The sequence below is a fragment of the Amaranthus tricolor genome, chromosome 9 (assembly GCF_026212465.1).
Source record: "Amaranthus tricolor cultivar Red isolate AtriRed21 chromosome 9, ASM2621246v1, whole genome shotgun sequence".
Taxonomy (NCBI): domain Eukaryota; kingdom Viridiplantae; phylum Streptophyta; class Magnoliopsida; order Caryophyllales; family Amaranthaceae; genus Amaranthus; species Amaranthus tricolor.
This window is the reverse complement of record NC_080055.1, coordinates 11,579,321-11,605,085: the sequence shown is the minus strand read 5'-3', so window position 1 is coordinate 11,605,085 and position 25,765 is coordinate 11,579,321. Positions and strand designations below refer to the sequence as shown.

General features: G+C 34.9%; 3 protein-coding genes across 5 annotated transcripts; 1 reads left to right on the top strand and 2 right to left on the bottom strand.

Moving 5' to 3' along the window:
* Positions 1-2,374: 2,374 nt before the first annotated feature.
* LOC130823929 (DNA-(apurinic or apyrimidinic site) endonuclease 2) lies at positions 2,375-12,331 on the bottom strand. 2 transcript variants are annotated; one of them, XM_057688758.1, is made up of 10 exons: positions 11,862-12,331; positions 11,358-11,482; positions 8,169-8,396; positions 7,869-7,954; positions 7,148-7,263; positions 6,923-7,003; positions 6,613-6,813; positions 5,219-5,370; positions 3,184-3,812; positions 2,375-2,944 (listed from the first exon to the last, which is right to left on the bottom strand). In XM_057688758.1, the coding sequence occupies exons 1-10, from the start codon at positions 11,915-11,917 to the stop codon at positions 2,870-2,872; spliced, it is 1,749 nt and encodes a 582-aa protein (XP_057544741.1). In that variant the 5' UTR covers positions 11,918-12,331; the 3' UTR covers positions 2,375-2,869. The 2 variants fall into 2 exon arrangements, with proteins under 2 accessions (XP_057544741.1, XP_057544740.1); XM_057688757.1 differs by having other exon boundaries at positions 11,358-11,469.
* A 1,718-nt stretch (positions 12,332-14,049) lies between these two features.
* LOC130823671 (transcription factor bHLH121-like) lies at positions 14,050-17,679 on the top strand. Its single transcript, XM_057688399.1, has 5 exons — positions 14,050-14,589; positions 15,870-15,988; positions 16,350-16,477; positions 16,557-17,003; positions 17,258-17,679. The coding sequence occupies exons 1-5, from the start codon at positions 14,522-14,524 to the stop codon at positions 17,399-17,401; spliced, it is 906 nt and encodes a 301-aa protein (XP_057544382.1). The 5' UTR covers positions 14,050-14,521; the 3' UTR covers positions 17,402-17,679.
* Positions 17,680-18,985: 1,306 nt separating this feature from the next.
* Positions 18,986-25,363, bottom strand: LOC130823670 (calcium-dependent protein kinase 28-like). 2 transcript variants are annotated; one of them, XM_057688396.1, is made up of 11 exons: positions 24,580-25,363; positions 23,741-23,871; positions 23,147-23,188; positions 22,927-23,038; positions 22,765-22,843; positions 22,177-22,346; positions 21,751-21,877; positions 21,543-21,658; positions 21,272-21,442; positions 20,586-20,759; positions 18,986-19,569 (listed from the first exon to the last, which is right to left on the bottom strand). In XM_057688396.1, the coding sequence occupies exons 1-11, from the start codon at positions 25,018-25,020 to the stop codon at positions 19,405-19,407; spliced, it is 1,728 nt and encodes a 575-aa protein (XP_057544379.1). In that variant the 5' UTR covers positions 25,021-25,363; the 3' UTR covers positions 18,986-19,404. The 2 variants fall into 2 exon arrangements, with proteins under 2 accessions (XP_057544379.1, XP_057544381.1); XM_057688398.1 differs by having other exon boundaries at positions 24,585-24,782.
* Between the last annotated feature and the right edge of the window lie 402 nt (positions 25,364-25,765).

Below are 25,765 nucleotides of genomic sequence, written 5' to 3'. Positions count from 1 at the left end.
TACTCAAATTTATCATTTTGACATCATCTTTCAAGATTTAAGAACTTCTCTTTGGGAATTTTTTTTTTTTTTTTTTTTTTTTTTTAAAAAAGTTTATACACAAACTTTCCCAACTTGTTCTTAAATCCTTTAAAAATCACCCCATGTGACATACCTCGACTCCAAGCCTATATAATTATTCCGTAAGCTCCTACGCGTTCTTAGAAGCGGTTCTAACTTCGGGTCCTTGCCCTTCAAGTCTCAACTCCAACTCTTCAACTAAACATATTGCATTCATCCAAAAATCAATAATAAATTTGGATTTCTAACATGCACTTAACTTTTCCTAGTTAGAGTTGTTAGACTAATACTTGTGATGATTTTAACATATTTGGAGTATACTTATTATGTTGAGCAACATACTTAGTTAAGTCCCATAATTTACTTGAATCCTTTAAGTAACAAAATTTATATGTTTGTGGAAAAACATCTTCTTACTTTCTATTGTGGCCGATTTTTATAGATTTACAAGTGATGATTTTCTTAGTTTAGAGATAAAATACTCATTTTATAATGATCTTAGTTTATAGAAAGATTCATGTAAAAAAAAATGAAAAAAATGTTTTACATGAACAAGTTTTAACAAAACTAGTGGAATAAAGAAATGAGTATAACTTACTCTATACTTGGTGGATTTCTTCAAGTTTGGTGTCTATGGAAAGCTCTTAAGATGAAGATTATTTTTATGGGAGATTTGAGTTTATAAACATAAATTTTCAGAAGTTTTAGATGGGTTTTTGAAGAAGATTTGATGAGAAAAGAAGGTGTTTTAGTTATTGAAAGTTTAGAGGATTCTAGTGTTTGTTCATGGATGAACTTGGGAGCAATGTGTTGGGATTTATGGCTGAATAACAATTCAGAAAATTGAGTGCTTTTGCTTCAAATATTTGCCTCTTGCATGCTTGTAATGATGCACAAGCTTTGGGTAGAACAAAAGGGGTTTTGGGTAGTGTGATTGGCTTGAGTGTGTAAGTGAACAAGGAGCTACTAAGGGGATTTGGGACAGCTATATTAGCTGCTGTTTGGGGCTGATTTGGAGTGTTTTTTGTCCTCAATTTGGTCTATTATGGTATAAGAAAGGTTTATCTAAGATAGTTTAAAGTTTGGGTAAAAATTGTTGTACATGTAATAAGTTATGTAACTTGTACTTCATGTTTAAAAATCACTTGTATATGTGAGAAATATTTAATTTACTCCCATCATGGTTATATAATATGCTTGGGTAATAATTAAATTTTTTTTGAACTGTTATGGGTAGTTGCTCAACTTTAAGTTTTACCTCCAAAGTTTACGTTACTTGTTACGATTCATAATCATGTTACGAATTAACAAGTTTCTTATCATCGTAGAGATTTTTCAAATTACTACCATCACTAATTAAATTATAATTAGTAACGAACAAATATATAAGAAAAAAAATTAGGCGCTAAAAACGACTAATGAAATCTTCTAACAATACGACTGTTTCAGTTGGAGGATTCAATGGCAGAGCAAGGATGAAGGTGTTTGATTGAAATGGATCCTTCATTAATAATAAGGGATGGAAAATTGAGAAGCAATGTTAATTGAAATTATATTTGCTTTATTTATTTTTTTTTTATTTTTAAATGAATGTATCCATTCAGAACTTGACACATAACATTTTATTTAAATGATATGGGGTAACTCTAAGTACTCATTATCTAAAAGCTCTTTTGTTGCAAACAGGGGCAAAAGGTTAGATCTTTATAGAATAAACATAAAGTTAGCCTTTTATTTGCAGATGGGCTGAAGATTGGTTTTTTAGAAACAATTTTTCCTTAATTTTTTGGTGCCTAATGGAATCCAAACTTATGACTTTGAATGGGGTATTTGATTATATGTATCAAACACCGGTAATAAAAATGCATTTCAGTTTTTATTTTTATGAAATGTATTATGTCATTATTATGGTAGTGACGCTTTCACCCTCAAATATGTGTTTTTTTTATGCTTTTCAGTTGTCACTAAATCATTTATCCAAATAATAATGGCTAAGAATGAATTTTATAAATGTTTAGAGCGTGACAAACTTGGTCATATACCTTTTAAGTACTCCCTTCATTCTCTAATATTCTTTTTATTTAAAATATTTCACCTTAAGGAAAAATAATTTTGATTAATGTTTTTGAGACATATTTAGAAAATAAAATATATCCATGTGAAATCTTGTTAGATTCGTCTTAGTATATACTTTTTTATTATGTTTTTTATAAATTTTTGTTAGGTGTGTTTAGAGATATTGAGTTTTAAAATTTATTTTAAAAACTGTGAAAAAGTAAATGAGAAGAACAAAAAAGTACAAAAGGAATTGTCATTTTCCTAAATCAAAATCACATTAAATTTTCATCACAATTCTCACCTTGAATAACAACCAAACCAACCACAACAGAAATCGTTACACTATCACACTCCAACTTTATTCTACCTATCCAAACTCTAATACTTCTATTACTTCTATTACTTCCAAATTCCTTTTCACAATACAATGTAAATGTATGAACAATTGATGATCATCTGGAATTTGATGATTAATAGAATCCAGCCAGAACAGAAACTACAGAATTTACATGATTACAACTCAGATCAACGAGGAAAGACCTAAACTCACTATGTTACCTGGACTGGGGTACCGATGTCGGATACTGGTACGTGTCAAGTATCGGATACGTCTAAATATTCAATTTTACGCCTAAAATGAAGAGTCTAAGTGCCATACCACTATCCAAGCATCAAGGATCGGACACAGGTACATAAAGCAAAATGAAGAGTCCGAGTAACATACTCATATCAACAATGAATTGTTCAGATGTCATTTTTTCTGCTTCGGTTTAGCTCCAGCCCATCGAAAGAAATCACATCTCGATTCAGGATTTGATGCTGGGCCCTGTTCAAGTTTGATGCACATTTAGACATTGTTGTATTCATCTTACCAGGAAATAAAGTTTCATTAAAATGAGTTCAAAGTGAAAAAAAAAAAACAGACAAAAAAGCCGCAGGATTACAACAAAACATATTTTCTCCAAGGTATACCGAGTTGGTTTAAAATGAAAATATTTTTGCAAACTAGTCACAACAAATGATACTAAAAAAACACACAAAAGCGACTAAAAAATAGAATATTACCTCTCCGCGAGCACAAACATAAAATCTTCTGCCAAAATTTGGACCCGGTTTTTTAACAACACGAGCAACACAAGGTTCACGATGTCCTTCACAGAGAGGTATGCTATCCTGCATAAGTTGTTGAATCCTTTGCCATTCCATTAAAGCAACAGTCTTCTTATCACTACCGTTAGAGCAGTCGATCGGTGTGCTATGCTCTTGAGAAGCACCATCATCAAAATCACTCCCCGGGTTTATCGTCTCTAATGTTTCTTTGGGAAAAACAGAAGAATTCAATGTAGTCTCGTGGTTATCTGCGTCGCTTTTTGTAAGATTTTCCGCCTTTGCGGAGTTACTTGGAATTTTGCAGAAAAAAGATGTTAGTGAGAGTTGAGCTTGTTGAATTTGTTTCATTTTCTTCTTCTTACGAACATTTTGCTTGTCCCCAGAAGAACTGGATTTAGTCTCGCAGGCATTCATTGTTGAACAAGACAACATATTTAACTGAGCGCTTGAGACACTGCAAGAAGGGAGTGCTTCTTTTACACTCTCTTCTACGTTCACATACTCAGTGTCTTGTATACTTGATGGACTTGTCAACGTACCAACACCAACCTTTTCCGTCAACTGCCTTTTCTTTAAAATTGACACTGCATAAATGACGGAGCTGAATCACGGTCAGAGAACAATATAAATAGATACAGAATTTTACAAATATTGCGGCAAAATTTGCTAGAATTACATAAAACACAGCCAACAACTAACACTAGAGAATAGAAAAGGGACCACTGTGACAGTGAGCTAAATCTTTGGGATTCCCTAAATTTTATCAGAGCTTATACATTGGCAATTGGCAATTGGCAATTGGCAATTGTCTTGGGCTTGGTCATCAGCCTAGTGTCCCGCACAAAGTCGGGGTCCGGAGGGAGAGGTAGCAGACAGATCATACCTGTACTCCCTCAAAAGAGAGAGCATGAAAAATGCGCGCAATCAAATTAAACCCCCAAGTGGTGAAAGCCTAACATAATGAAAAATGGGTAGCATAGGAGAAATCACCAGCAAAAGACAAAACAAGCTGGACTAGGATTTGGCCGTTAGAAGAAAATTAAATAAATAAGCAAACCTACATAGAGCATAGAGAGGTAAGTGAAAGGGGATTATCCGTATTCACCTATTATAATTTCTTTGACACTTGAATGTGACATGCTATATCAACTTGAGACCATTTACAGTGAACATGATAGCTAGGATAGGTGGTTTGCAGGTCACAAGTATTGACCTGCTCAACCATTTGGCCTACTTCTTTCCGAAAGCTTTCTTATGGGAGAAAGAGCAATGATAGGAGTAACTGAAAAACAAAATTGAAGGGCTTTTCTTACAATATATGTCCCTTATTTTGATGGGACCAAAGATTTATAATTCTTTGGTTAAGTATTATAATGGATTATATAAATTACTCATTGAATATTGTACACTTTTATGTACGTGAAGTTGCAGATGATGTTTGCTACCAAGAGTCAACCACAAGCAACCTCTTTATTATCGTTAACAAGGGTAAGGTTGTGTGCATTCGATGCTCCCAAAATCCTGCTTCGATGGAAGCCATTTAGTGGCATTGGGGCAATGAAATGTTGTTCTTACATGAGTAGAGTAACTTCTAGAAAGTGGACAATTAGAGACCGCCCAACACAAAGCAAGCCATATTTTAGAGCACATGATTTTTTCCTCCGAAATAAGAAAATGTAGCGGAAACTATAAGCCCAACTAGCTGAACCATACAAAATATTAACCAAGTTTCAGAAAACAGACCAAATTTACGTAACACTAGAATGCAATAAGCTTCACTTTTAATTTGCAGAATTGCAGGTGAATTTTAATTTCATCAATATTCTACGTAAAATTTCTTTTTTGGATAATATCAGTCAATTTTTGCTCACCACTACGTCTTATCTTCCATCTAGAATGGCTAGCAAGAACCAACAGTGTATACATACCACGGCACGTCAATACCAAATTGTTTACAACAACGTCAAAAAGCCTTAGGAAACTCACATACCAATTGTTTGTTGTGACCCACGAATCTCAGGCATATATCTGGCAGACAAAGGTGGTGTACTGTGCAGTTGGATATCAGGAATATCTTTTAAAGTAACAAACACAGGAACATGATCAGAACCTTCGAGTTTAGCCGCTCTGCCTCCTTTCCAGCTGTTCACGAAACAACAAGATCATAATATGAAAACATGAAAGCATTAGCTATGAGGAGCTTAGATTTTTTACCAAAAATTGAGACATTCACATAGAAAACCAGAATACTAGCTAAGAATTGGCAATCACAGACTAAATGAATATAAATAGTAGACATATTAGCAAATCTACAGTAAACTAGTATTGGTAATGCCCATAACACTTGGACTTGGATATTGATGTGAGACATGAGTAATGTCCGATTCACAACCTTGGCTATTATTTTGAAATGAAGTGTCCGGTATACATATGGCCATACCTAAGTATTGAAAATTAAAGAATACATACTTAAGGTAAAAGAAGAGTCCTAAACTCCTAGCACCTAAGGTAACATAAATTATGCAGCAAAAGAGAGAAGTATCAAAAGAACTGAAATACATTTCACTGAGTAACTCATACCACCCATATGTTGAGATTAAGGCTTTGGCATTATTGTGTTGTGAGAATCTCATACCACAACACACTATATCTCAAGTATTCTCGAATTTGAAAAAGAAATTGTTTTAGGAAAAATTGTGATGTCACAAAGGGGAACTAGATATCAATTCAAGGTATCTACATTAAAGTTGTATATACTAAAGCGCACGGACGAAGCTATATGGGGGACAAGGGAGACCCGGCCCCCTGGTCCAAAAACGCAACCCATTGATTACAACTCAGAGCCCCTTACTACTTTATTATTTATAATATAAGAGCTAATTAAATATCACAAAATCAATTTAACATCAACTGGTTAAATTAGTATAATGAAAACTTGAGGTCTACAGTTCAAATCTCCATCTAATAATTTTTTAAACTATTAATTTAACAAAAATTTGCCTTTCAAGTGTCAACACACTCACACAACCCTTACTGACATCTTCAAAATCACCCAACTTTTCAACTCACAAATTATTTTTCCATTCAAAAGCGAAAAACTTAGAAGGCAAATTGTTTTTATATAATATAACTTGTTTATATTTAATCATTTTGCGAGTGTATCAATCATTCGCCAATAAAATTTTGTTAGTGTATCAGTCATTTTTAATATAATTTTTGCTAATACATCGGCTATTGGCCCCTCCAAATTCAAATACTTTAATTATTACTATAATCTATCCAGTAGTGAACATCTAATTCCAAAGTGGACACAGCCATTGAAGAACTTTGAAATAATGTGCAATTTTCTACAATTAGCTAATCCCTAAATCAGCATTCATATACCTTGCTGAGATGCCAGGCTTCCATCTTCTGAACTGTGTCATAATATTACACTCTTCAACATGACAAGCAACAAGGCTATGGTCATCATTGTCATGCAAACAATGTAAGCATACACCACAGGCAAGTATGTGATCAATCCTGCTCCCATAATTAAATTCTTCAGCACCATTATGTACTGGCCAGCAAGTATATGCATCTGTCCTGCACAAGAAGATGAACCAGGGAAAAGTTAGATACGTGTCAAAAGAATGCTACCATCAAAATCCTGCTGATATTTAAAAGAAAAAACTAATTTTAACATGTTGCAAACCTTTCTGGATGTTTTTCTCTAAAAAGGTCATAAAAGGAACCTCCATTTTTCACTAATTGAGTCCTAAACCATCTACGGAACCTACAAAAGTCCAAAACATTGGCTTATAAAAGTTACACTGATATGATTCCACCAAATAGAAAGGGAAAAAATGGAAAAGTATATTGGGAGGTGAGCAGCTTTGAATGTCAATGATATGAGTTGAACTAGAATTTTGAGACTTACTCATTCTTCTCAAAGTCTGGACCAGCCTCACAGCGATCTATTGAAGAAGGAGCAATGTTCAGGTCGCCTACTACAACTATCCGCCTCTTTTCTTGTTGAAGCAATGCCCATTTTCTCTACAAAAGAGATCAAATTTTAAAGTGCAAGAATATTGCAGCAATAAGTTCATGAAATATACAAGTGTCTAATACTATACTCAGAATACAAAGCAATGTCCATTACATCAATTAAGGCAATTAGAATAAAGAGTGGGTGAAGTTTTAGGTGATAAAATCCAATTACTTCTGATTTCATAGGATAGTCTTGAAAGTATTTTTTTTTCATCTCATTTACCTTTTTAGCAACCGTAACATACTTCTTTTGTCCCATTGGAATTACCCCATATTCCCCAATGTGAGAGCTTTTGGGGGACAGATGATGCAATCTCAATGAGACTAAGGGAATATGGTTGACATGCATTTCAACCATGTTCAAGCATTCTGTAGTTAATATGGTAGATAGATAAAATGGCATTTCCCTAATTTCTCTTATTTTCAAATGTAGCCAAATTATAAGACCAAGGACTACTAAAAAGTTCTACAGGCTGATTAACCTAATTGATAAATCCAAGGTGAAGTATGCACTTGACTTACAAAAGCATTCTTAACAAAGTTCCTGGCCCTGCAAGGGACAGTTGGCAAGTGAAATTGCTACAAAGCATCAGATATTGGAACACATTTACCTGCATGATCTTGTAGAAGTTGGCTTTGAATTGGACCCTCTCCACATCATCGGGATCTGCTCTAGGCCCATATACATTAAAAAGAACTGCAATTTTCCAAAGTGTAGCAACTTTAAAGGGGCTGTTGTACAGAACATCAATAAGATTTCGAGATAATCAGAAATTTTCATGTAAAACCATTGACTCAGTACTTCCAGTGGATAGTGCACTAGCTCGGATTCGATTATGGAACAGATTGCATAAGTCAATCACTTTCACCACAAAAGATGTGAGCAGATGGATGAAATAGAGAATAATTACCAAAATGACCATGATCTGTAATGACACAACGACCCTCGCTATCGATCTTTAAAAGCTCATCCTTTCGAAACTCCGTAAGGCATTCCATGTCCGTAAAAAGCTGGTCACTTCTAGATTCATTTCCATTAGGACTCTCTAAAAGACCAGTGAAGCCTTCTTCAGCTGCCACAGGTAACGCTACTTCGGTACTAGTGAATGCTGATTTTACACGGCAAAAAGTTGCAACACCTACAAATACTCTCTCGAGTCACTTCAATACAAAAGGGGATGCTAGATCATGTAACTAAATTTAGAAAAATCCTAGTTCATAGAAGATTCATTAATAGTGAAGCATAAATGATTAGTGGTGTCACTTTAGCATTTAAAAGTATAATTTTTCATCTCTCTTGGTATTACTTTACTTCCTCACCAACTTTACCTTAAAAAATTTAGTTTAATGTAAGATCTTTTCATATAAAGGCTACACAGTTCAATTCACCTCTATAGATAAGTTCATTGCAGCACATAGATTCAAAGTTTTCAGGTGAAAACAATTTTGTCAATTATTCATATCACTAGGCATGGCCACGGGGCGGGTTACCCGGAACCGAACCGGTCCCGAACCGCTTGGAACCGGAACCGTTTGCAACAGGTCCCGAACCGCGAAACCGTGAAACCGCCGGAAAAAAGTTGCCGAAACCGTGAAACCGCCGGAAAAAAGTCGTGAACCGGGTAAAAAACCCGCGGTTTGGAACCGGAACCGGTCCAACGGTTCCATGGAACCGGTCCGGTTGAACCGGCTCAACGGTTCCGTGGAACCGGAACCTCCGGTTGAACCGGCCCACCGGTTCCATGGAACCGGTTCGCCAAAATGTTACCGTTTATGACCGTTAACTAGCCGTTGGAGTTTCCTCTATATATACTCATCACTTTCAATCATTTTCATTCACAACTCATCTCTTCTCCTACTCTCTCTACTTACTCTCTCTACTTAATTCTTTAATTACGCAATTATTCTCTTAATTACATAATTAGTCTTTTAATTATTTCTTCATTTAGTTAGTTACATAATTAATTATTTATTTATTTCTTAATTCTATATTTCTATTATTACTTCAATATTATCAATCATATCTTCATTTTTGAAAAAAGCCTCAAAAAAAGTTACTAAAGTGGCAAAATCATTGGGAGGTTCCAGTTCGTCCAAAAGAAAGGCCACTTCTACTCCGTCGGTATCAACAACACCTTCCATTAGTAATTATAATTATGAACATAATTATCCGGAAGGGTACGACCCAGAATTACATAATTATGCAGAAGAAGTGGAAAGAGAAATACAAATTAATGAAGAAGAACAACAAGAAGAGGAACCAACGACCCCTATTGGGATACATATATCTTTTAAAAAAGTGTATTGGTCATTGGATACTCCTACACGTTGGGGCTCAACCAACGATTTATTAAGAAAGGCGATTGCTTATCGTCCAGTTATAACACAACTATATAGTGAGTGTACAGATAGTTACATAGCTGATGACACTTGGGAATTAGCTATAGGTGTACATAACATATTAGAAGCGTATGACCACGCGATTTTTTCATATGTTTATGAACCGAACGTTCACTTAGTAATAAGTGAGTGTGTTACTATTTTTTATCATCTCCTTAAATATACGCATGATGATACTAACCCATATTTGAAGCCGATTCTTGCAGATATGATGGAAAAATGGAAGGCATATTTTACCGAATTTCCTTATATTTATGGAATCGCAACCATTTTGGACCCATGTTTTAAAACTGAGGTCCTACTAAAGTAATAGGATTTTACTACCAATCGTTAGATCGCCCGCCTACTGATGTACATAATTATGTAGGAACATGTAAAAAATATTTAGCAGAACTCTATGATTATTACGCTAGTGTGTATAACCCAAAATGTGATACGTCTAGGCGTGCTAGCGTTTCAGCACGTCCCTCTTACTATAACTCGGTAATAGCTAATATAATGAGTCAAGATGATAGTTTTGTAGGATCATCTTCTTCCTCGACCTCATATTTAGAACTAGATAGTTATTTTAAACACCACTTTGAAATAGACCAAGGTAGTTATAATATTTTAAAGTGGTGGAAAGAAAAATCTGTAAAATTTCCCATTTTATCGAGAATTGCAAAGGATATCCTTGCAATTCCCGCGTCAACAATTGCGTCGGAGTCTGCTTTTAGGGCAGGTAGAAGAGTTTTGGACGAAAAGAGATCTCGTCTTGCTCCACAGAGTATTCAAATATGTATTTGCAAGAAAGATTGGGATCAAGCAGAGATTCGAACACAAGGACTAAGGAATGATGATGATCAAGACGACGATGATGATCCATGGATGATGATGGATACATCTGCATCATCGTCAGGAGGAGAGTCAGCGGAAGCATCTAACCAACCACATGATGATGACGAAGACGAATAGGATCAATCCGACAACGATAAATCAACATTCAACAACTATAAATAAAAGGTATGACAAAGAACTACGTGGGCTTTGATTCCTTCGGGATACGTAGGCAGCTTAGTATTCCTTTGGGTACTACTAGGTTCAAGTCCATTTTCTCCCTTTTTTTTATTAATCATCTTTATCGGACATTATCATTGATTCGTTTGTTATTAATTTATTTTTTTCATTCTTTTTAGTAAATATTTCAATAACGATGACAACTTGACATGCAATGAATTTCGCTAATAATCTAGTAATCATCAAAGGTACGTCCGCAATATTATAGTATTTTTTAATTATATAAATATTTAAAGAAAAAATAAAAATGGAACCGATGGTCCGACCCGCCCGTCCCGTGAGTTGGAACCGCCAGAACCGCCTCATGAACCGCCAAGGAACCGTTTGGAACCGCCCGGAACCGGAACCGTTCGCGACAGGTTCCAAATGGAACCGGAACCGGGTGGAACCGGAACCGGACCAACCCGGACCGTGGCCATGCCTACATATCACTAATAGACTGGATTCAGCTTCTTTGTTATCACTAACAAGGGTAAGAGAAAGGATCATCCAACCCCAAAATTTGCCTCAGTGGAAGCCACTTAGTGGCATTGGGGATTTGGGTTAATAGAATGTATGCATATAGCTAGTTGCATACTTATTTCTTGTGCAAGAAAACACATCAAAAGTAAAACCCAGTAAGTGAAATGTAAGGAGATTGATACCAGAATAACCGGTGCGGCCTTTTCCACAGGTACGTGTACAAGAAAAGAAGGATTCATATCCTTCAGCAACAATTAAATCAGCAGTAAGCTCCTGTCTAGTCACTTTTATCTCCTGAAATTCAAAGCTAAAATAACTAAACAATTAACCCAATACATAGTTTCATAATAGGCAGCAAACATCTGATCCCATTGTCCCCTCTTGGTGGGAACGTTCCTGTGTCATTTGGGATTATGTATCGTTCAAGCCTCGTATATTTTTATATACTCTATGACGCCCCTTTTACAGCAAAGCCATTTTAGCCAGACGTGTGACCTAAAACAGCCTTCTTTATATGCTAAATATTCTACTTGAAAATTAAATCCACGAACTTTATCACATTGGCGCTTATGATACCAGAGAAAGTTAAACAATATTATATATGTAGTCCACCAATAGACTCAGTGACATAAACCAAAGAAGAATAATTCACAGAATCAATAGAGTATGATGATTAGGGGACAAACCTGGAAACAAATAATGTCAGCATCCAAAGAATCAAGCAATTTAAGGAGAGAACCATACTGAGCTATACGTTGTCGGATGCCATTAACATTGTAAGTGACAATCTTCAACATATCGGGTATTCAAATTCACGAAATGGATATCATGACATTACCAATTTAAGATCTTAAACGGTTTTTGAAGACTTTCATAAGTTTTCTCATTGAATCATTTCATCGAGCACATGGAGTGCAATTATATGTAGCAATTTATCACCATAATCCAGCAATCTAAGACCTGGGATATTGAAGTTTGATCAATAGAACCTTCAATAAAACCTGAACCAGAACCGGAACCGGAACCAAAAACGGAACGAAAACGGGGAACTTTCGCGCCGCCCTTTAACTCGTAGAATCATAGATGTTAGAGAACCCTTTTGGTTTCTAAGGTCACTAAAACGATGAAGTACATACCTAAAATATTCACCTTCTAGTGAGTAAAAATATAAAACTTTATGAATTATGTACACTCTTTTGTTTTTTTTTTCAATATAAGTTTTTTTACTTAACAAATTTAATTTGATTTTTGAAATATATATTGAAGATAAAATATATTTATGTGGGATTTTATTAGAATGTTCTTGTTACAAATAATTTTAATATATAAATTTTACAATTTTTAATAAAGCGTACTAGGAAATATTGAGACTCAAAATATACTTTGAAATACGTATAAAAAATATGGACAAATAAAAAGAAACAAAGAAAGTATATTAGTATTATATGGAGAAAAGGTATAGTGAATGACTAAATATATATTTATATACCTAATTAAAATATAAAAATTAATTACTTTAGGCGCATAAGCTAGTATACAAGCATAAATTGTTTTTATTTTTGGATTTCAATAAAAACTAGATAAACTTTTTATAAAGCAAAGTACAAAAGGTTAACAAGTTGTTAAATAAAAAGAGAAGAAATATATATATATATATATATATATATATATATATATATATATATATATATATAAAAGTAATTTTTTGAAGTCCTATAATCATTATTCACTCCTAATTACCAGGTCTAAAATAAAAATTTTATAAGCGTGATAAACAAAGTAAAGTATACTAAGCTATAGTAGGAATTGGTGGTGAAACCTATTGATTTCAGGTATTGATGTCAATGTGAATTTATTTCATATGGTAACCAAAAAAGTGCAAAAAGGAGAGTGGTAAAACGTTTTAATTGTTGTCAACACTGTTGCATTAAAATTGTTTAAAATTGAGCACTTAGCATTAATGACCAAAATCCCATAACCCAAAATATGACCATTTAAATTGTACCAACAAAGCCACTTCAGTTGTACCCTCTCAATCATATTAAGAGAAGTCATAGGCTTTAGAATGAAGCCTCGAAGGAATAACATTGAGTACTATGAGGAGAAGCATGATGTAGATGTTATGCATGCAAAGGAGGACAAATGAAACGATATTAGTTATTTAGGCAAGGTTAAAGGATTCCACTAAGGTTCCTGTTGAAGAAATTTGAAAGAAAAAATAGTCTAAAAAAAATACAAACTTAGTTGATGATGGTCATGATCAATCCCAACTTACAATTCAATTGTTCATTCAACCAAAACAACCTTCTCCACATGTGTACATTCATTTTAAACAAACATACCAATAGAATAAAATCAATTAAGTTTTCAAAGGTCGCAAAAAAATTAATCCCTCCTACCATGCTACCACTACAACTAGCAAGGGTTTACATCTCAAAGGTTGTGAGCAACCATATTCTAACTCACTATGTGATTGAGAGTAGATTATTGGAATTTTCTAATTAGGAAGGAATGATAAGTTCTTAATTAAGACCATCTCACCGTAAGATGATCTTAATATGTGTTGGCTCAGTTTTTTAAAAGATAGAGTGGCACTTACCTTCACAATTGCATAATTTTTTCTCTAAAACTTACTAAAGTTAGCTGATGTGTTAAATGTTTTTTACATATAAATAAATTAGGCTGCTTATAAATCATTTCATAGTGAAATAGTCTATACAAAACTTGCTTGGAAGGAATTTTATAAGCAACCATCTCAAAAATCTCTACTTTAAATTATAGAGATTTTCTCTACCTCCAAAAATACTACTAAGCATCTAATTGGACATTCCTCCCCTAGATCACACTCCTAAGATAATACCTTGTGTCTTAAACCATTAATTTAACCTTGCTTGTCTCTTAAGTTTGACTAAATTATACATTGAACTTGACCAATTAAACTATAGGCAAGATCACAAGAACGTGTGCAAGACACAATTTAACCCCAAAAAATATTCCTTTTTTGGCTTAAAAAACAAGAAAAAGGGAAATTAATTCCATTAATGGTTAAAGATAAGTTAAAAAACTATACCAAAAATCAGTTTAAGATAGAAATTCTTGTACTTGTGCAAAGCACAAATCTTCTATCCTTGTTTATTCTTGTTTGATCCATCATCTATCATGTGATCAAGAGACAAGAATAAACACAAAGAAAGAATCTTTAATATAGTAACTATTTCTTCAGTTGTTTATCAAATTCTTTCTGTAATAAAAATCTAAGCTTTATCCATTTTAAATACACTAACTTAGTTGGGATTGAATCATTGAAGCTAACAAAACAAATTGGGTATTGTAGAACAAATTAGAAATGGATCAATGGCAAAGTAAAAAACTTTGCCCACCTGGTGGATCCCAAAGTTCCCTGCTTGATTCCAGGTTTGTTTCCCTTTACTTTTAATCTCAAAGTTAGTGCTTTTTAATTACATAATGGGGTTATTATGTACATAATGTAAGATTAATGCTTTTCTGTTTAATTTGCAATTTTGAAATTTGGGTCAATTTTTTCTTGTGGGATTTTATTGGAATGATGTTCTTGATTGTTAGGGTTTGATGAATATTTTGTTGGTATATTCTACAATTGATGAAGATTTTAGGGGAAAGTTTTAGGGAATTATGTGGCATTTATGTAAAGAAGTAATTGTGTTGAGGATTATTGGGTTATTGTATCAAACTATCAATGATGACTGATGAGTATACAAATTGGTGAAGTTTGGAGATTGTTGCTATTTGTAGTTTTATACTTCTAATTAAACTATATGTGGTTAGGTTATATTAGGTGACATGATTACTTATTCTTATGTCCCTTATTTCGATGGGCCAAAGATTGATGGTTCTTTGCTTTCGAATTAGTGAAACATAATTCGTCAGTTAGTTGGTCTTTTGGATTCGTGAGCTCAAAGTGATTCAAAAATAGCATCCAAGGCAATTAGCGAATTATGTGGCACTGTTTCGAATCATAATGGACTAAAGTAAAATGAGTTAGTAAATCATGTGTATTTCTTACTTCTTATTTAGGTAAAACTAAGGGTCAATCGAAAATAACCTCCGTTAGTTTTATGATTTATAAGAGTAATGTTGTGCACATCTGACTCTCCCAAACCCACCCTAAGTGGGAGTCACGGAATGTTATCAGGGTAGTGGAATGGTGATGATAACTTAATTCACATGTTGAATTAGTTTGAATTATGGACAGAAAGTAGTTTCCTTTGGTAGAAATTGCTGTCTATTTAGGCAATTAGGTAGGATTATTTAGATTATGGAATACTCCTACATTGAATGCTAATTAAGACTAAGGGATGACATCTCAATATAAGTTTTTGTATGCATTGGAAAATAACACTTTTGTAGAAATTGCTGTCTATTTTGGCTATTATTAGGTAGGATCCTGATCGATCCGATATCCGGTTTTGAAAACCCCTAGGTGCATATACATGTCTTTGTTACAGTGTGATTGGGTATAATGGAATAGGTGTGAGATGAATTTATGAGGAAAACTAACTTCTGTTTTCCCAAACGGAGAACGATGACCCTTACAAGGAGAAAATTGATCAAATGTTTTCCGTCCAGTGTTTAATTTGTATTGTTTGGCAGTGATACATATTTCCAACCAACCGGATGAAGCCCTTCATTCCTTATTTTGCCATTTGATTTCATAGGCAAAGGCCAGAAGAAGTGAAGGACCCTATTGCTGTGCGGAAGGTTCAGAAGGCTGACCGGGAAAAATTGAGGAGGGATCGACTAAACGAGCAGTTTCTCGAGCTTGGAAATGCTCTAGGTAATCTGTTTATCGTTTTGTCCGCAAGGACATCATCTTTCTAGTGCTTTTCCTTAATGATAGTTCCTAAATCTGTTTTTTATTGTACGACTTTATGAATAAGAAGTGTATGCTGCATATATTGTCATACACTTAACCCCGCAACACCCGCTACATTATGCGTGGTTCTCCCAAGCAACTTGTATTCAGAGGATCCCTGGCCCCCAGGAAAATGTTAAGGTCACAAAATATTGTTTGATATTTACAATAAAAAGGCGTGGCTTAATGGTTAAAAGTATAGTTTTTGAATTGATGTTCATTAGTTTTATCGTACAAGCCCTTAGCTATATGTTTTGCTAACAAATGTATTCCCCCTAATCAGATCCAGACCGACCCAAGAATGACAAGGCAACTATCTTGACGGATACCATCCAACTATTAAGAGAATTGAATGCTGAGGTCAACCATCTCAAAGCCGAATATTCTTCTCTCTCGGAGGAATCACGAGAGGTGATATATGCTACATCGTTATTACTTATAAACCCGTTGAGATAATCCAATGCGCTTCTCATGAGTTGATTTGCAACAGCTGACCCAGGAAAAAAATGAGCTTAGAGAAGAGAAGGCGTCTCTGAAATCCGATATTGATAACCTCAATGCTCAGTATCAGCAGAGATTAAGGGTTGTATTCCCTTGGGGAGCCGTTGAACCGTCTGTAGTCATTGCCCCACCTTACTCATACCCGCTTCCCGTGGCAGTTCCTCCTGGCCCGATTCCCATGCAGCCTTACCCTTTTTTCGGAAGCCAAAATACTAGTACGATTCCTACTCATCCAGCTTATATGTACCCAACTCCGCCAAATCCACATGTTGAGCAACAGCCTATTCAGCCCGCATCTACGAATGTTCTGAACAAACCAGATTCTCAAAGCAAAGCTTTTGACAGCAAAAAATCCCGACATCATGAGAGAACTGACGACTCCAGTGATGTCGCGACAGAGTTGGAACTCAAGACGCCTGGTTGTGGGCGACAGCAGGTCAGTTCAGTGTCGTTGCAAGGTAGAGGTGTTCATTCAGGTCATCGGGTCGGTGCATGATCGGGTCTCGTGTCGACATTTATTTTTATATAATTTAAATTCATTTTGATGGCGGGTCAAGTCGGGTTCGGTTATAAGGTCAGCTGAATATTGGGTCGTTGGGTCTGTTTCGAACACCTCTGGTGTAAGGTTTTCTCTTTTGTCAGTTAAGTTGGAAAATGTTTGCTTGATTCCGTATTTTCATGCTTATACAGGAATCTGATAGAAAAGGCAAGCAATCACAAAAAAAGGAAAAGACTTCTATCGACGAAGGCTCTGCAAGCAGATTTTCTTCCTGTCAGGGTCCTCAAGAGAGTTCCTCAAATAGTGTAAGTCACATTCCAAGATCTGACCAGTGAAGCAATTAACATTCCTTCATACATCTCAAGGTAGTCTCTCGATTTAACGTCTGATTGGTCTTGTGCAAGATATCGGAAACTTAAAAGTGTAATTAGGTTCTGACTTAGCTCAATCTAATGGTTAAGCGAGGCGTGTTTGATGGAAATGATGGGTCATTGTTGTCATCTGTAAATGTGAAAGTAATAGTTGGGGAACGGAATTTGGAGCTACGCGATGAAATGGATACCTGTAATATTCAAAGGAAATATATATATGTTTTGTGATTTTTGTCAGAAAACCATCGCACATCACCTTAAAAGTCCGTGTTTCTTCATGTCAATCGTTTTAATGACCTGAACTGTGATACCCTGGATTAGGTTGAAAAGGGATTAATAAACTATTCATAACAACAAGGTGTATTTTTTTTTGGGAGCTCATTTGCCAAGTACTCCACAATTAAGCGTGTATGGTGGGGAGCAATCGTAGGATAGGTGACCTCCTGAGAAGTTTTTACGGACGCGCATGAGTGAGACTAAAGTGCACTGGAAAGACTTGTGTACGTTTGTGGGGTCAGTGTGCAGTCTACACCGGTGGTCTGTTGGGCCAGGATGTTACATGAACTGTAAAGGAAGCGGGATAGTCCTATAACTACATTACATTATGGTTATAAATGCATGTTGAGTGGCTGTCGAGTAGTTTGCCTAGACCGACCTGGATATCTTGAATGACGTAAAATCACTCTTCTCTCCCCGGAAACTCCCCCATCTGTTTGCAGTCTCCCCATGTCTCCCTTTCATGCCTGCTGCAACAACCGGTGTATGTCCGCTTTTGGACGCACCACGGTTTAGATTAAAGGTTTCTAGAAAAGCGCGGTAGCTTAGAATGGTCCTCAACTGCAAAGGTATAAGTTCGTTTGGTGCTCATGTATTGTCACAACTGCAAAAAAAAATGAGTGCACTAAACCAAAAAAAAAATTATGAGTTTTACAAGATTAGCAACTATTCACAAGACTTGCATTGATGAAAGTGAAAAAATTATGAGTTTTACATGAACTCTTTCAAGTGAGGTAAGTTTCTAAATTGGTCACAAGATTCTTGATAAATACTTTCTCTGTTCTAAAATTAACTAAAATGCTGCTACATTTGCTTTTTCACTTAGTCTAATGTATTAATTCAATTCTAAATATCTCTAATTATGTATAGTAAAATATTTTCAAAATTTTATATTAATAATTTTTGTTTCAAGACGAATCAAATAAAATTTCACTTGACTATATTTTAATTTATAGATTAAAAACTAATCATAAAATAAAAATAATGAATGAATTGTATAACTTTTATTCATAAAACAAGAGTAATGAATAAATAGTGAATAATTTGAACAGAAAAAGTAAAATTTAATATGAAGTGAGTTTTAAAAGTGTTAAATTTGAAAGAATCTTAGATAAGTTTGAATGATATAGAAGTAAACTGCATCAAATATATATATATATATATATATATATATATATATATATATATATATATATATATATAGGCGGACAAATGCCGGCGAAATTCTATTTGGGCGGAATTTCGTTTGGGCGGAATTCCGTTTGGGCAGAATTTTAAGAAAAGATTCTATGTTAACTCTTCACATATACAAGACAAGGTTCCAACAAATTTTGTTCAATCCCTTCCAAGAACTGAACTCCAAAACAAAGATCCCCAACAATACCCACCACAAAAAGGAGCATATTCACCATTTGTGTCCCCTTCTCTTCACCATTTGCGTATATCACCATGATCAACATCAAACACCTCCTAACACCTAATATTTATACAAAAAATCAACCCGAAACTTTCGCTTCTTTCCCTTCCCCTTCCTTCCCACGCCCCCAAACAAGTTCGCACAATCCGCATAATTTGAAGGTTCTACAACTTCATTTCGTTGCATCTTCTAGTCCCCCTTCTGAAATTAAAAGGAGATGGTGAGCTTATAACCCGATAGCATGCAATCATGCACGCTTTTTAAGCTGGTTAAATCATAGCCTCCTCGAGTTTTTCCGACAGGTTGGGCTGGCTATTTTCCGTGAACTGATGCTTGCGGATCTCAAAAGCCTTCGGAACTCTGAAAGGCTTATTTTCCCATCTTTATCGATATCTGCCTCCTCTAAAAGTGGATCAACTGATCCCTTCAATCCAGTATGCTGAAGAAAACAATACTGTAAGTGAGAAAAGCATAGATGTAGTAAGAGGAGCAACACTAAATAAAAACAAGATAGTCCACCTTCCAAAAGATTTATGGGAAAAATTTAGAATATGTTGGTCGGAATTCAATTTCATTCAAGAAGTGTTCTTACGACATTTATCATAGTATACATCTAATAGCTAATATGTAAAAAGAGAAACTTTTGCTCAATTCTCGAGAGATCGAATCAACTTCATATGTTTTATTTGTTCGCCGATCAAACTAAAATAATATTTTATTATCTCAATGTCATTAGATAGCTCCCATCTAACCTTCCGCTTAAGCAAGGTTATGGGAGGGTGGGGACTAAGGAGTACACGACCTTATCATAACCCCAAGTATACGATTTACTATCTCTGACTAATATTATGAGTTTGCCGCTTAGGGACTGGCACAAATATTAAAGAAATGTTTAGTTGTTCAGAGAATAAGAAAAAATAATTTAATTGTGCAGATGATATCAAAAGAGAGGAGAAATGTGTGAAAGATAATTAGAGCAACTATTGGGGCAGACAAAAATAGAAATTGTAGCAAACGAGGACATGAAGATAGTTTTAAATGATAACTCCAAGATGATAGTTTCAAGGCAAATAACAAGCTATCGCAAAAACTGTATTCCCTCTGTCCCATTAAATTTGCAGCATTTGCTATTTTGGTTTGCCCACTTAAGTTGCATCATTTCTATTTTTAGACAAAGGCCCATCACTTCCTCTAAATCTCATCCATAAATTTTAATTCACTTTTAGTTTCATCCACTCAGAGGGAGTACATGAGAACCCCATGGGCCCACACGGGAAGATCATAAGAAGCAAGAGAATGATAGAAAACAAAAGAGTATACATTGGTACAGAATCATAATTGACACTAAAATCAAAAGAAAGAACACATGCCAATAATGGTAGCATAATATTATTAATGGCTTTAGATCTGAGATGAGATCTTAGTCCTCAAACTCTTAATGCCAGCTAAACTTACCAGTTTGAGTTCTTCAGGTGTTATGAATCCATCTTTATCGACATCGAACTTTTCAAATGCTGCTTGCGACAGTTGTTGCCATTTCTCGTTGTCGTGCTCTTGCAATTGATGCACATGTAGCGTTGCTGCCACAAACTCCGTAAAATCCACAAGGCCGTCAGTGTTGCTGTCGATCTGTATCGAAAACAGAAGAATGTTCATAAGCAATAAGTTTTAAAGTAAATGTAAAACTCAAATGAAAAATTGCCTAAAATAATCCAACTCACTACAATAATCACAACTTTTGATTAACCATAAATAATCCCAACTACAAGGGTGTTTACTAAGAATGCACCAACGTAACCTCTTACTATACAACAAGTCATTTTACATTAAAAAAAAAAGTACATACAAATTCAATTATAAAAAAGCAAAAAATTAAAAAAAAAATTAAAAAAAGGAATCGAGGAAGCTTAATTTTTTTATTTTAACTTTTAACTTTTAATTTTTAATATTTTTGTATTTTATTTTTCTTTTTTTCTTAAGTGACAATTAACCTGCAAAAACTGGTCATCATTTGAACAATATTGTTGACTCTAAAATTCAGATTACTTATGATTAATCAAAAATTAGGATTATTATGGGAAAATCAATAAAATGTTGGATTATTCTTGGTAAATTTTCCAAACTCAAATACAAATAATTACCGCTTCAACAATTTCCGTTACACGGGAATCTTTTAACTTCCATGGCAAGTCCTTAGCGAGGGCCTGCCTCATCTCTTCAAGACTGATGGTTCCGCTTTTATCAATGTCAATGGCGTCAAATTGATCTCGCAGATCAGCCAGCTCTTCTTCGTTGAGCGTACTTGCCAATGCCTAAGGGACGAATATGATACAATTTAAAGAGGTTACTAACGGAGAAAATGGAGAAGAAGCAATGATATTCCTAGTATAGAGTATCATGCAGTATTCTTACCCTCAAGGCAAACTGCTTCATTCGGCTGTACTTCACAAATTGTCGCATGTTCCGTAACACTGAAATGTCGATGGGAATATCCAGCGCGTTTCCTCCTTCTCTAACCCACGGGTGTGCTAAAAAAGTTCGAATAGGAAAGGGAAATTACTCAAACGTGATATGTAATTCAAGATACTGAGGGTAAAACAAGATAACAGCAGATACTTACAGAGTGCCTGGGCAGCAGTATATCGAGCACGAGGATCCTTCACCAGTAATTTCTTCACAAAATCCTTGGCACCATTGCTTATAGTAGGCCATGGCTTACGACGAAAATCAGGCTTGTTCCGAAGAACCTGGAACAAAAGAATTTCTGTTCAGTAAAAGAGTAATTCAAGATATCGAACGAACACCAGGCAGAAACGTATTTATGGCAACAGTCCCACGATTAACACATCAGGTGCTACCTATGTTACTTGGACACGGGTACTGATGTTGGATACAGGTACGGGTCCAAGTGTCGGATACATCTAAATAATCAATTTTACGACAAAAATGGAGTGTCTAAGTGCCATACCAATGTCCGAGTATCAAGGATCGGACACGGGTACGTGAAGCAAGATGAAGAGTCCGAGTAACATAGGGTGCTACATACCTCCTTGAAGATACCATCTTCAGTTTTATCCCAAAACGGACGTCGCCCACAAAGCAATATATAGGTTATGACACCAATACTCCAAACATCAGACTCCGGACCTGATTTTCGTTTTAGGACTTCTGGTGCGACATAGTAGGCGCTGCCAACAATATCCGTAAATTTTCTCCCTGCAAGAATAATATTTTCCAGAGATATCAGCATTTTGCACAATCAAATGAAAGTCAGATAGAACAAGAGCAGTGTCTCCAAACTAGAGGTGTTCAAAGCAGACACAATGACCCGACATTTACCCGACCTTATAACCGAACCCGATTTGACCCGAATTCAAAAACAATTTACAATTATGTAAAAAACAATATGAAAACAAAACCCGATTTCAAACCGACCCAAAACACCCAACCCGAAATCAACCCGATAAACCGAATGAACACCTCTACTCCAAACAAACAAAAGCAGTATTACAAAATATGTAGTTCACAGAGAAAAGGAGCAAAGCATCCTCTAGAACTACACGGGAAAACATGATGCATAAAGGAACACACATTGCCAGAATTGAGGTAGATTCATGTCCGTTCATCTACTCACCAGGTTTGATGAAATCTGAAAGACCGAAGTCTGTCGCTTTTAAAGCTGAATCCTCTTTAGGTGACTTGAAAAGAAAATTCTACAAACGAAGAAATCGGTTGACGTTTAACATATGCACAGTATAGTCAGATTTTGTGTTACATAAATACGATTGAAGGCTACCTCAGGTTTCATATCCCGGTGGACTAGACCATTTAAATGACACTGAGCAGCAACTTTAAGCATTTGCCGTACTACAACTGCTGCGTCTTTCTCTGTGTATCGGCTATCCTTTCTGAGGAAGTAATATAAGCAACATAAGAACATTTACGTACCCAACAAAAATTCACATTCGGACTTCGGCTGATGAAATGAATATAGCTAACGAAGAGAATTTTCTTACTTGGCAAGTATTCGGTCCAACAACTCCCCACCTTCACACAACCTGGTGACATACAATTGTTAGCATAATCTTCATAACAGGTCAATTAAGGTACGCAGTAGGACAAATGAAGTCTCACACAACAACAACGCCAATGTTAGGCCGTGACTATTCGTCATATGATTGCCCCATGAGCCCACTCGTGTGGACGCACCCACAAGGCACCCATAGACTCGGGCCCACAAACCCACAGTTAATGAGCATTGACTTGTATACAACACTTGATCAGTTTCACTATTTCCCAAAACCATATGGTTTTAGGAAGATTACTTATCAAGTATTATATTCAAGTCCACAACCCAATATTTTATTGATGTGGGATCTTCCTTACATGTGAAGTATTTCCAACAGCCAATGCCTTAACCCAAAAGATTGTGATCAGCTACACGAACCAATAAATCAGTTCCAGTGGTCGTTTCCAAATGAATACTTATATCCCAACCTACCCATCCCCTCCCCGAGCCATCCATGCTCGTGGTTCTATGTAAGAGCAACTTGGTCGACCAGAGGTACGCTCTAAAAAGCACAATCATAAAACATTGGATTCAAACTTACTCCATCACTATGTAGACATAGTTTTCATCCTCAAATGCATTATGGAACTGAACTACATTCTCATGGCCAGCAAGAGCTTTTAATATCTTAACTTCTCGCTTAACATCCTCCACCGCAATAGGAAGCACCATCTGCAAACAAATACATCAAACATCAAATTCCAATACTAAAAATGCATCAATGACTTTCCCTATTCAAAATAGATATAGATAAACATCCAAGAGGCAAGATGAAATAACAAGAAATTGCTCTAGTACCCATTAAGCAGGAACAATTCGATTCGATTTGCTGGTATAAAGAGCATAACATAGCTTTATCAGTAACACAAGCATCCATTACCATAATCTAATCTAATCAATTTAAACTTGATAAACTAAAATAACCTATATCAAATCAAAACTTGAACCAGTCACTATTCTGAAAAAAGTATATAGGGTTATATCCAAGTAAAAGTTCTTTTCAGATAACACAAATGAAATTCAGCAAGCAACTATTGTCATTTATAATTCCAATTTTAACCTTGATTTCTAAATTCTAAACCATTGTCAAATAATTCGCTAAACTTCATGCGAATTGCGAATAAAAATAAATCATAGTTGGTTTTTGGAGATTTTAGGGCCATTTTGAGCGATTTGCTAATTTAAAAAGCGAATTGACCAGCGAAACTGTTCTAGACCCAATAAGCAAAATAAATAAATAACTTCAACTTAAAAATTTACACACAAGACAAAAAAAAATCACATTACAATTATCAACCCAGAATAAAACAAACACATGAAAAAAAAGAAAAAAAAGAACCTCAAAATTAAAATCAAGAAAATTATAAAAAAAATTAGTACCTTACTCTTATCAATCTTCTTGACAGCAACACGATCTCCATTAGATTTATCAGTAGCAACATAAGTATACCCAAATTGACCATGTCCCAACAATTTCCCAATTGTATATTTATATTCAAAATCTTTATCATACCCAAAATCTGTTCTTTTTCCACAAGGAATAGCACCTTGACGCCTAGAACTGGTTTTTTCTCTAGGTTTAAACATACCCACATTATTATTATTGTTATTTTTATGAATTTTTCCATGAACCTCAATTTCATTTCTTTTTTGGGTTTGTTTTTGATGAGACCCATCATTTTTTGGTGCTGTATTTGCCACAGATTTTGCAGGTTCTTTCCTTTGATTCTTGATTGCAGTTAATGCAGTATTGGTGGTTGTTGTTGTTGTTGAATTGCTGTTTGATCCATTCACTTTTGTGGTTGATAAACAAGAACCCATTTTTATTCTTATGAAAAGATGATTTCTTTGAAGAATTGGAGATATACCCAATAATAATTGAGGTGTTATTAGGGTAAAATGTGAGAATTATATTTATATAAGAAAGAAAAATGGGGGAAGAGAGAAAAGGGGAAAGGGAAAGCGAGAGGAAGGTGTTTGATAGGGAGGAGGATGGTGGTGATTGTTAATTGGTGATTGGTGGTCAAATGGGGAGACTTTGAAGGAGAAACTTTATTTATTTATATAAGAATTTCGATTTTTAAACATGGAGGAAAATCATCGATTTTTTTTGTTTAATGATTTCCCCCCATTTTCTTCTAGTTGAGATTATGGTGATTTTTTGTTTTTGTGTGATTTATTAAGTTAAGCTTATATAAATATTTTTTTTTGAGGTAAGAATAACTTCATATTGCAAGAGTGACAAGGGAAATTATATTTTTATATGAAAAAATTTCTAATCAATTATTATGATTTGTAAATTATCACAAAACGACAAAAAGCATAATAATAAAATAAACAACACCAAAAAAGATAAATTAAAATAACAAAACTCTCTCTCTTTATCAAATCTTACCACATAAGGGTGATTTATTAACTTCACAAATAACCGTTATTTACTAAGACCTTCTCTTTTACATGTGATGAGAATTAAACTTTTATTATACAACTTAATAAAAGTACTTTCTTTGTCCCATCAAATCTAACACATAAGCATTATCAAAACAAATGAAGCAAAAATAAATAT

Bases quoted from the DNA above. Each gene is read 5' to 3' on its own strand.
- LOC130823929 (XM_057688757.1), bottom strand. From the start codon at position 11,972: ATGTTGAAGATTGTCACTTACAATGTTAATGGCATCCGACAACGTATA. The intron at 8,397-11,357 runs GTATCAATCTCC...GAGTATTTGTAG, and splicing joins AGGCCGCACCGGTTATTCTG to GTGTTGCAACTTTTTGCCGT. The intron at 6,814-6,922 runs GTTTGCAACATG...CTTCTTGTGCAG, and splicing joins AGAGAAAAACATCCAGAAAG to GACAGATGCATATACTTGCT.
- LOC130823671 (XM_057688399.1), top strand. From the start codon at position 14,522: ATGGATCAATGGCAAAGTAAAAAACTTTGCCCACCTGGTGGATCCCAA. The intron at 14,590-15,869 runs GTTTGTTTCCCT...TTGATTTCATAG, and splicing joins AGTTCCCTGCTTGATTCCAG to GCAAAGGCCAGAAGAAGTGA. The intron at 16,478-16,556 runs GTGATATATGCT...GATTTGCAACAG, and splicing joins TCTCGGAGGAATCACGAGAG to CTGACCCAGGAAAAAAATGA.
- LOC130823670 (XM_057688396.1), bottom strand. From the start codon at position 25,020: ATGGGTTCTTGTTTATCAACCACAAAAGTGAATGGATCAAACAGCAAT. The intron at 23,872-24,579 runs GTACTAATTTTT...ATTTGTTTGCAG, and splicing joins AGAAGATTGATAAGAGTAAG to ATGGTGCTTCCTATTGCGGT. The intron at 23,189-23,740 runs GTAAGTTTGAAT...GTATGTCACCAG, and splicing joins TATGTCTACATAGTGATGGA to GTTGTGTGAAGGTGGGGAGT.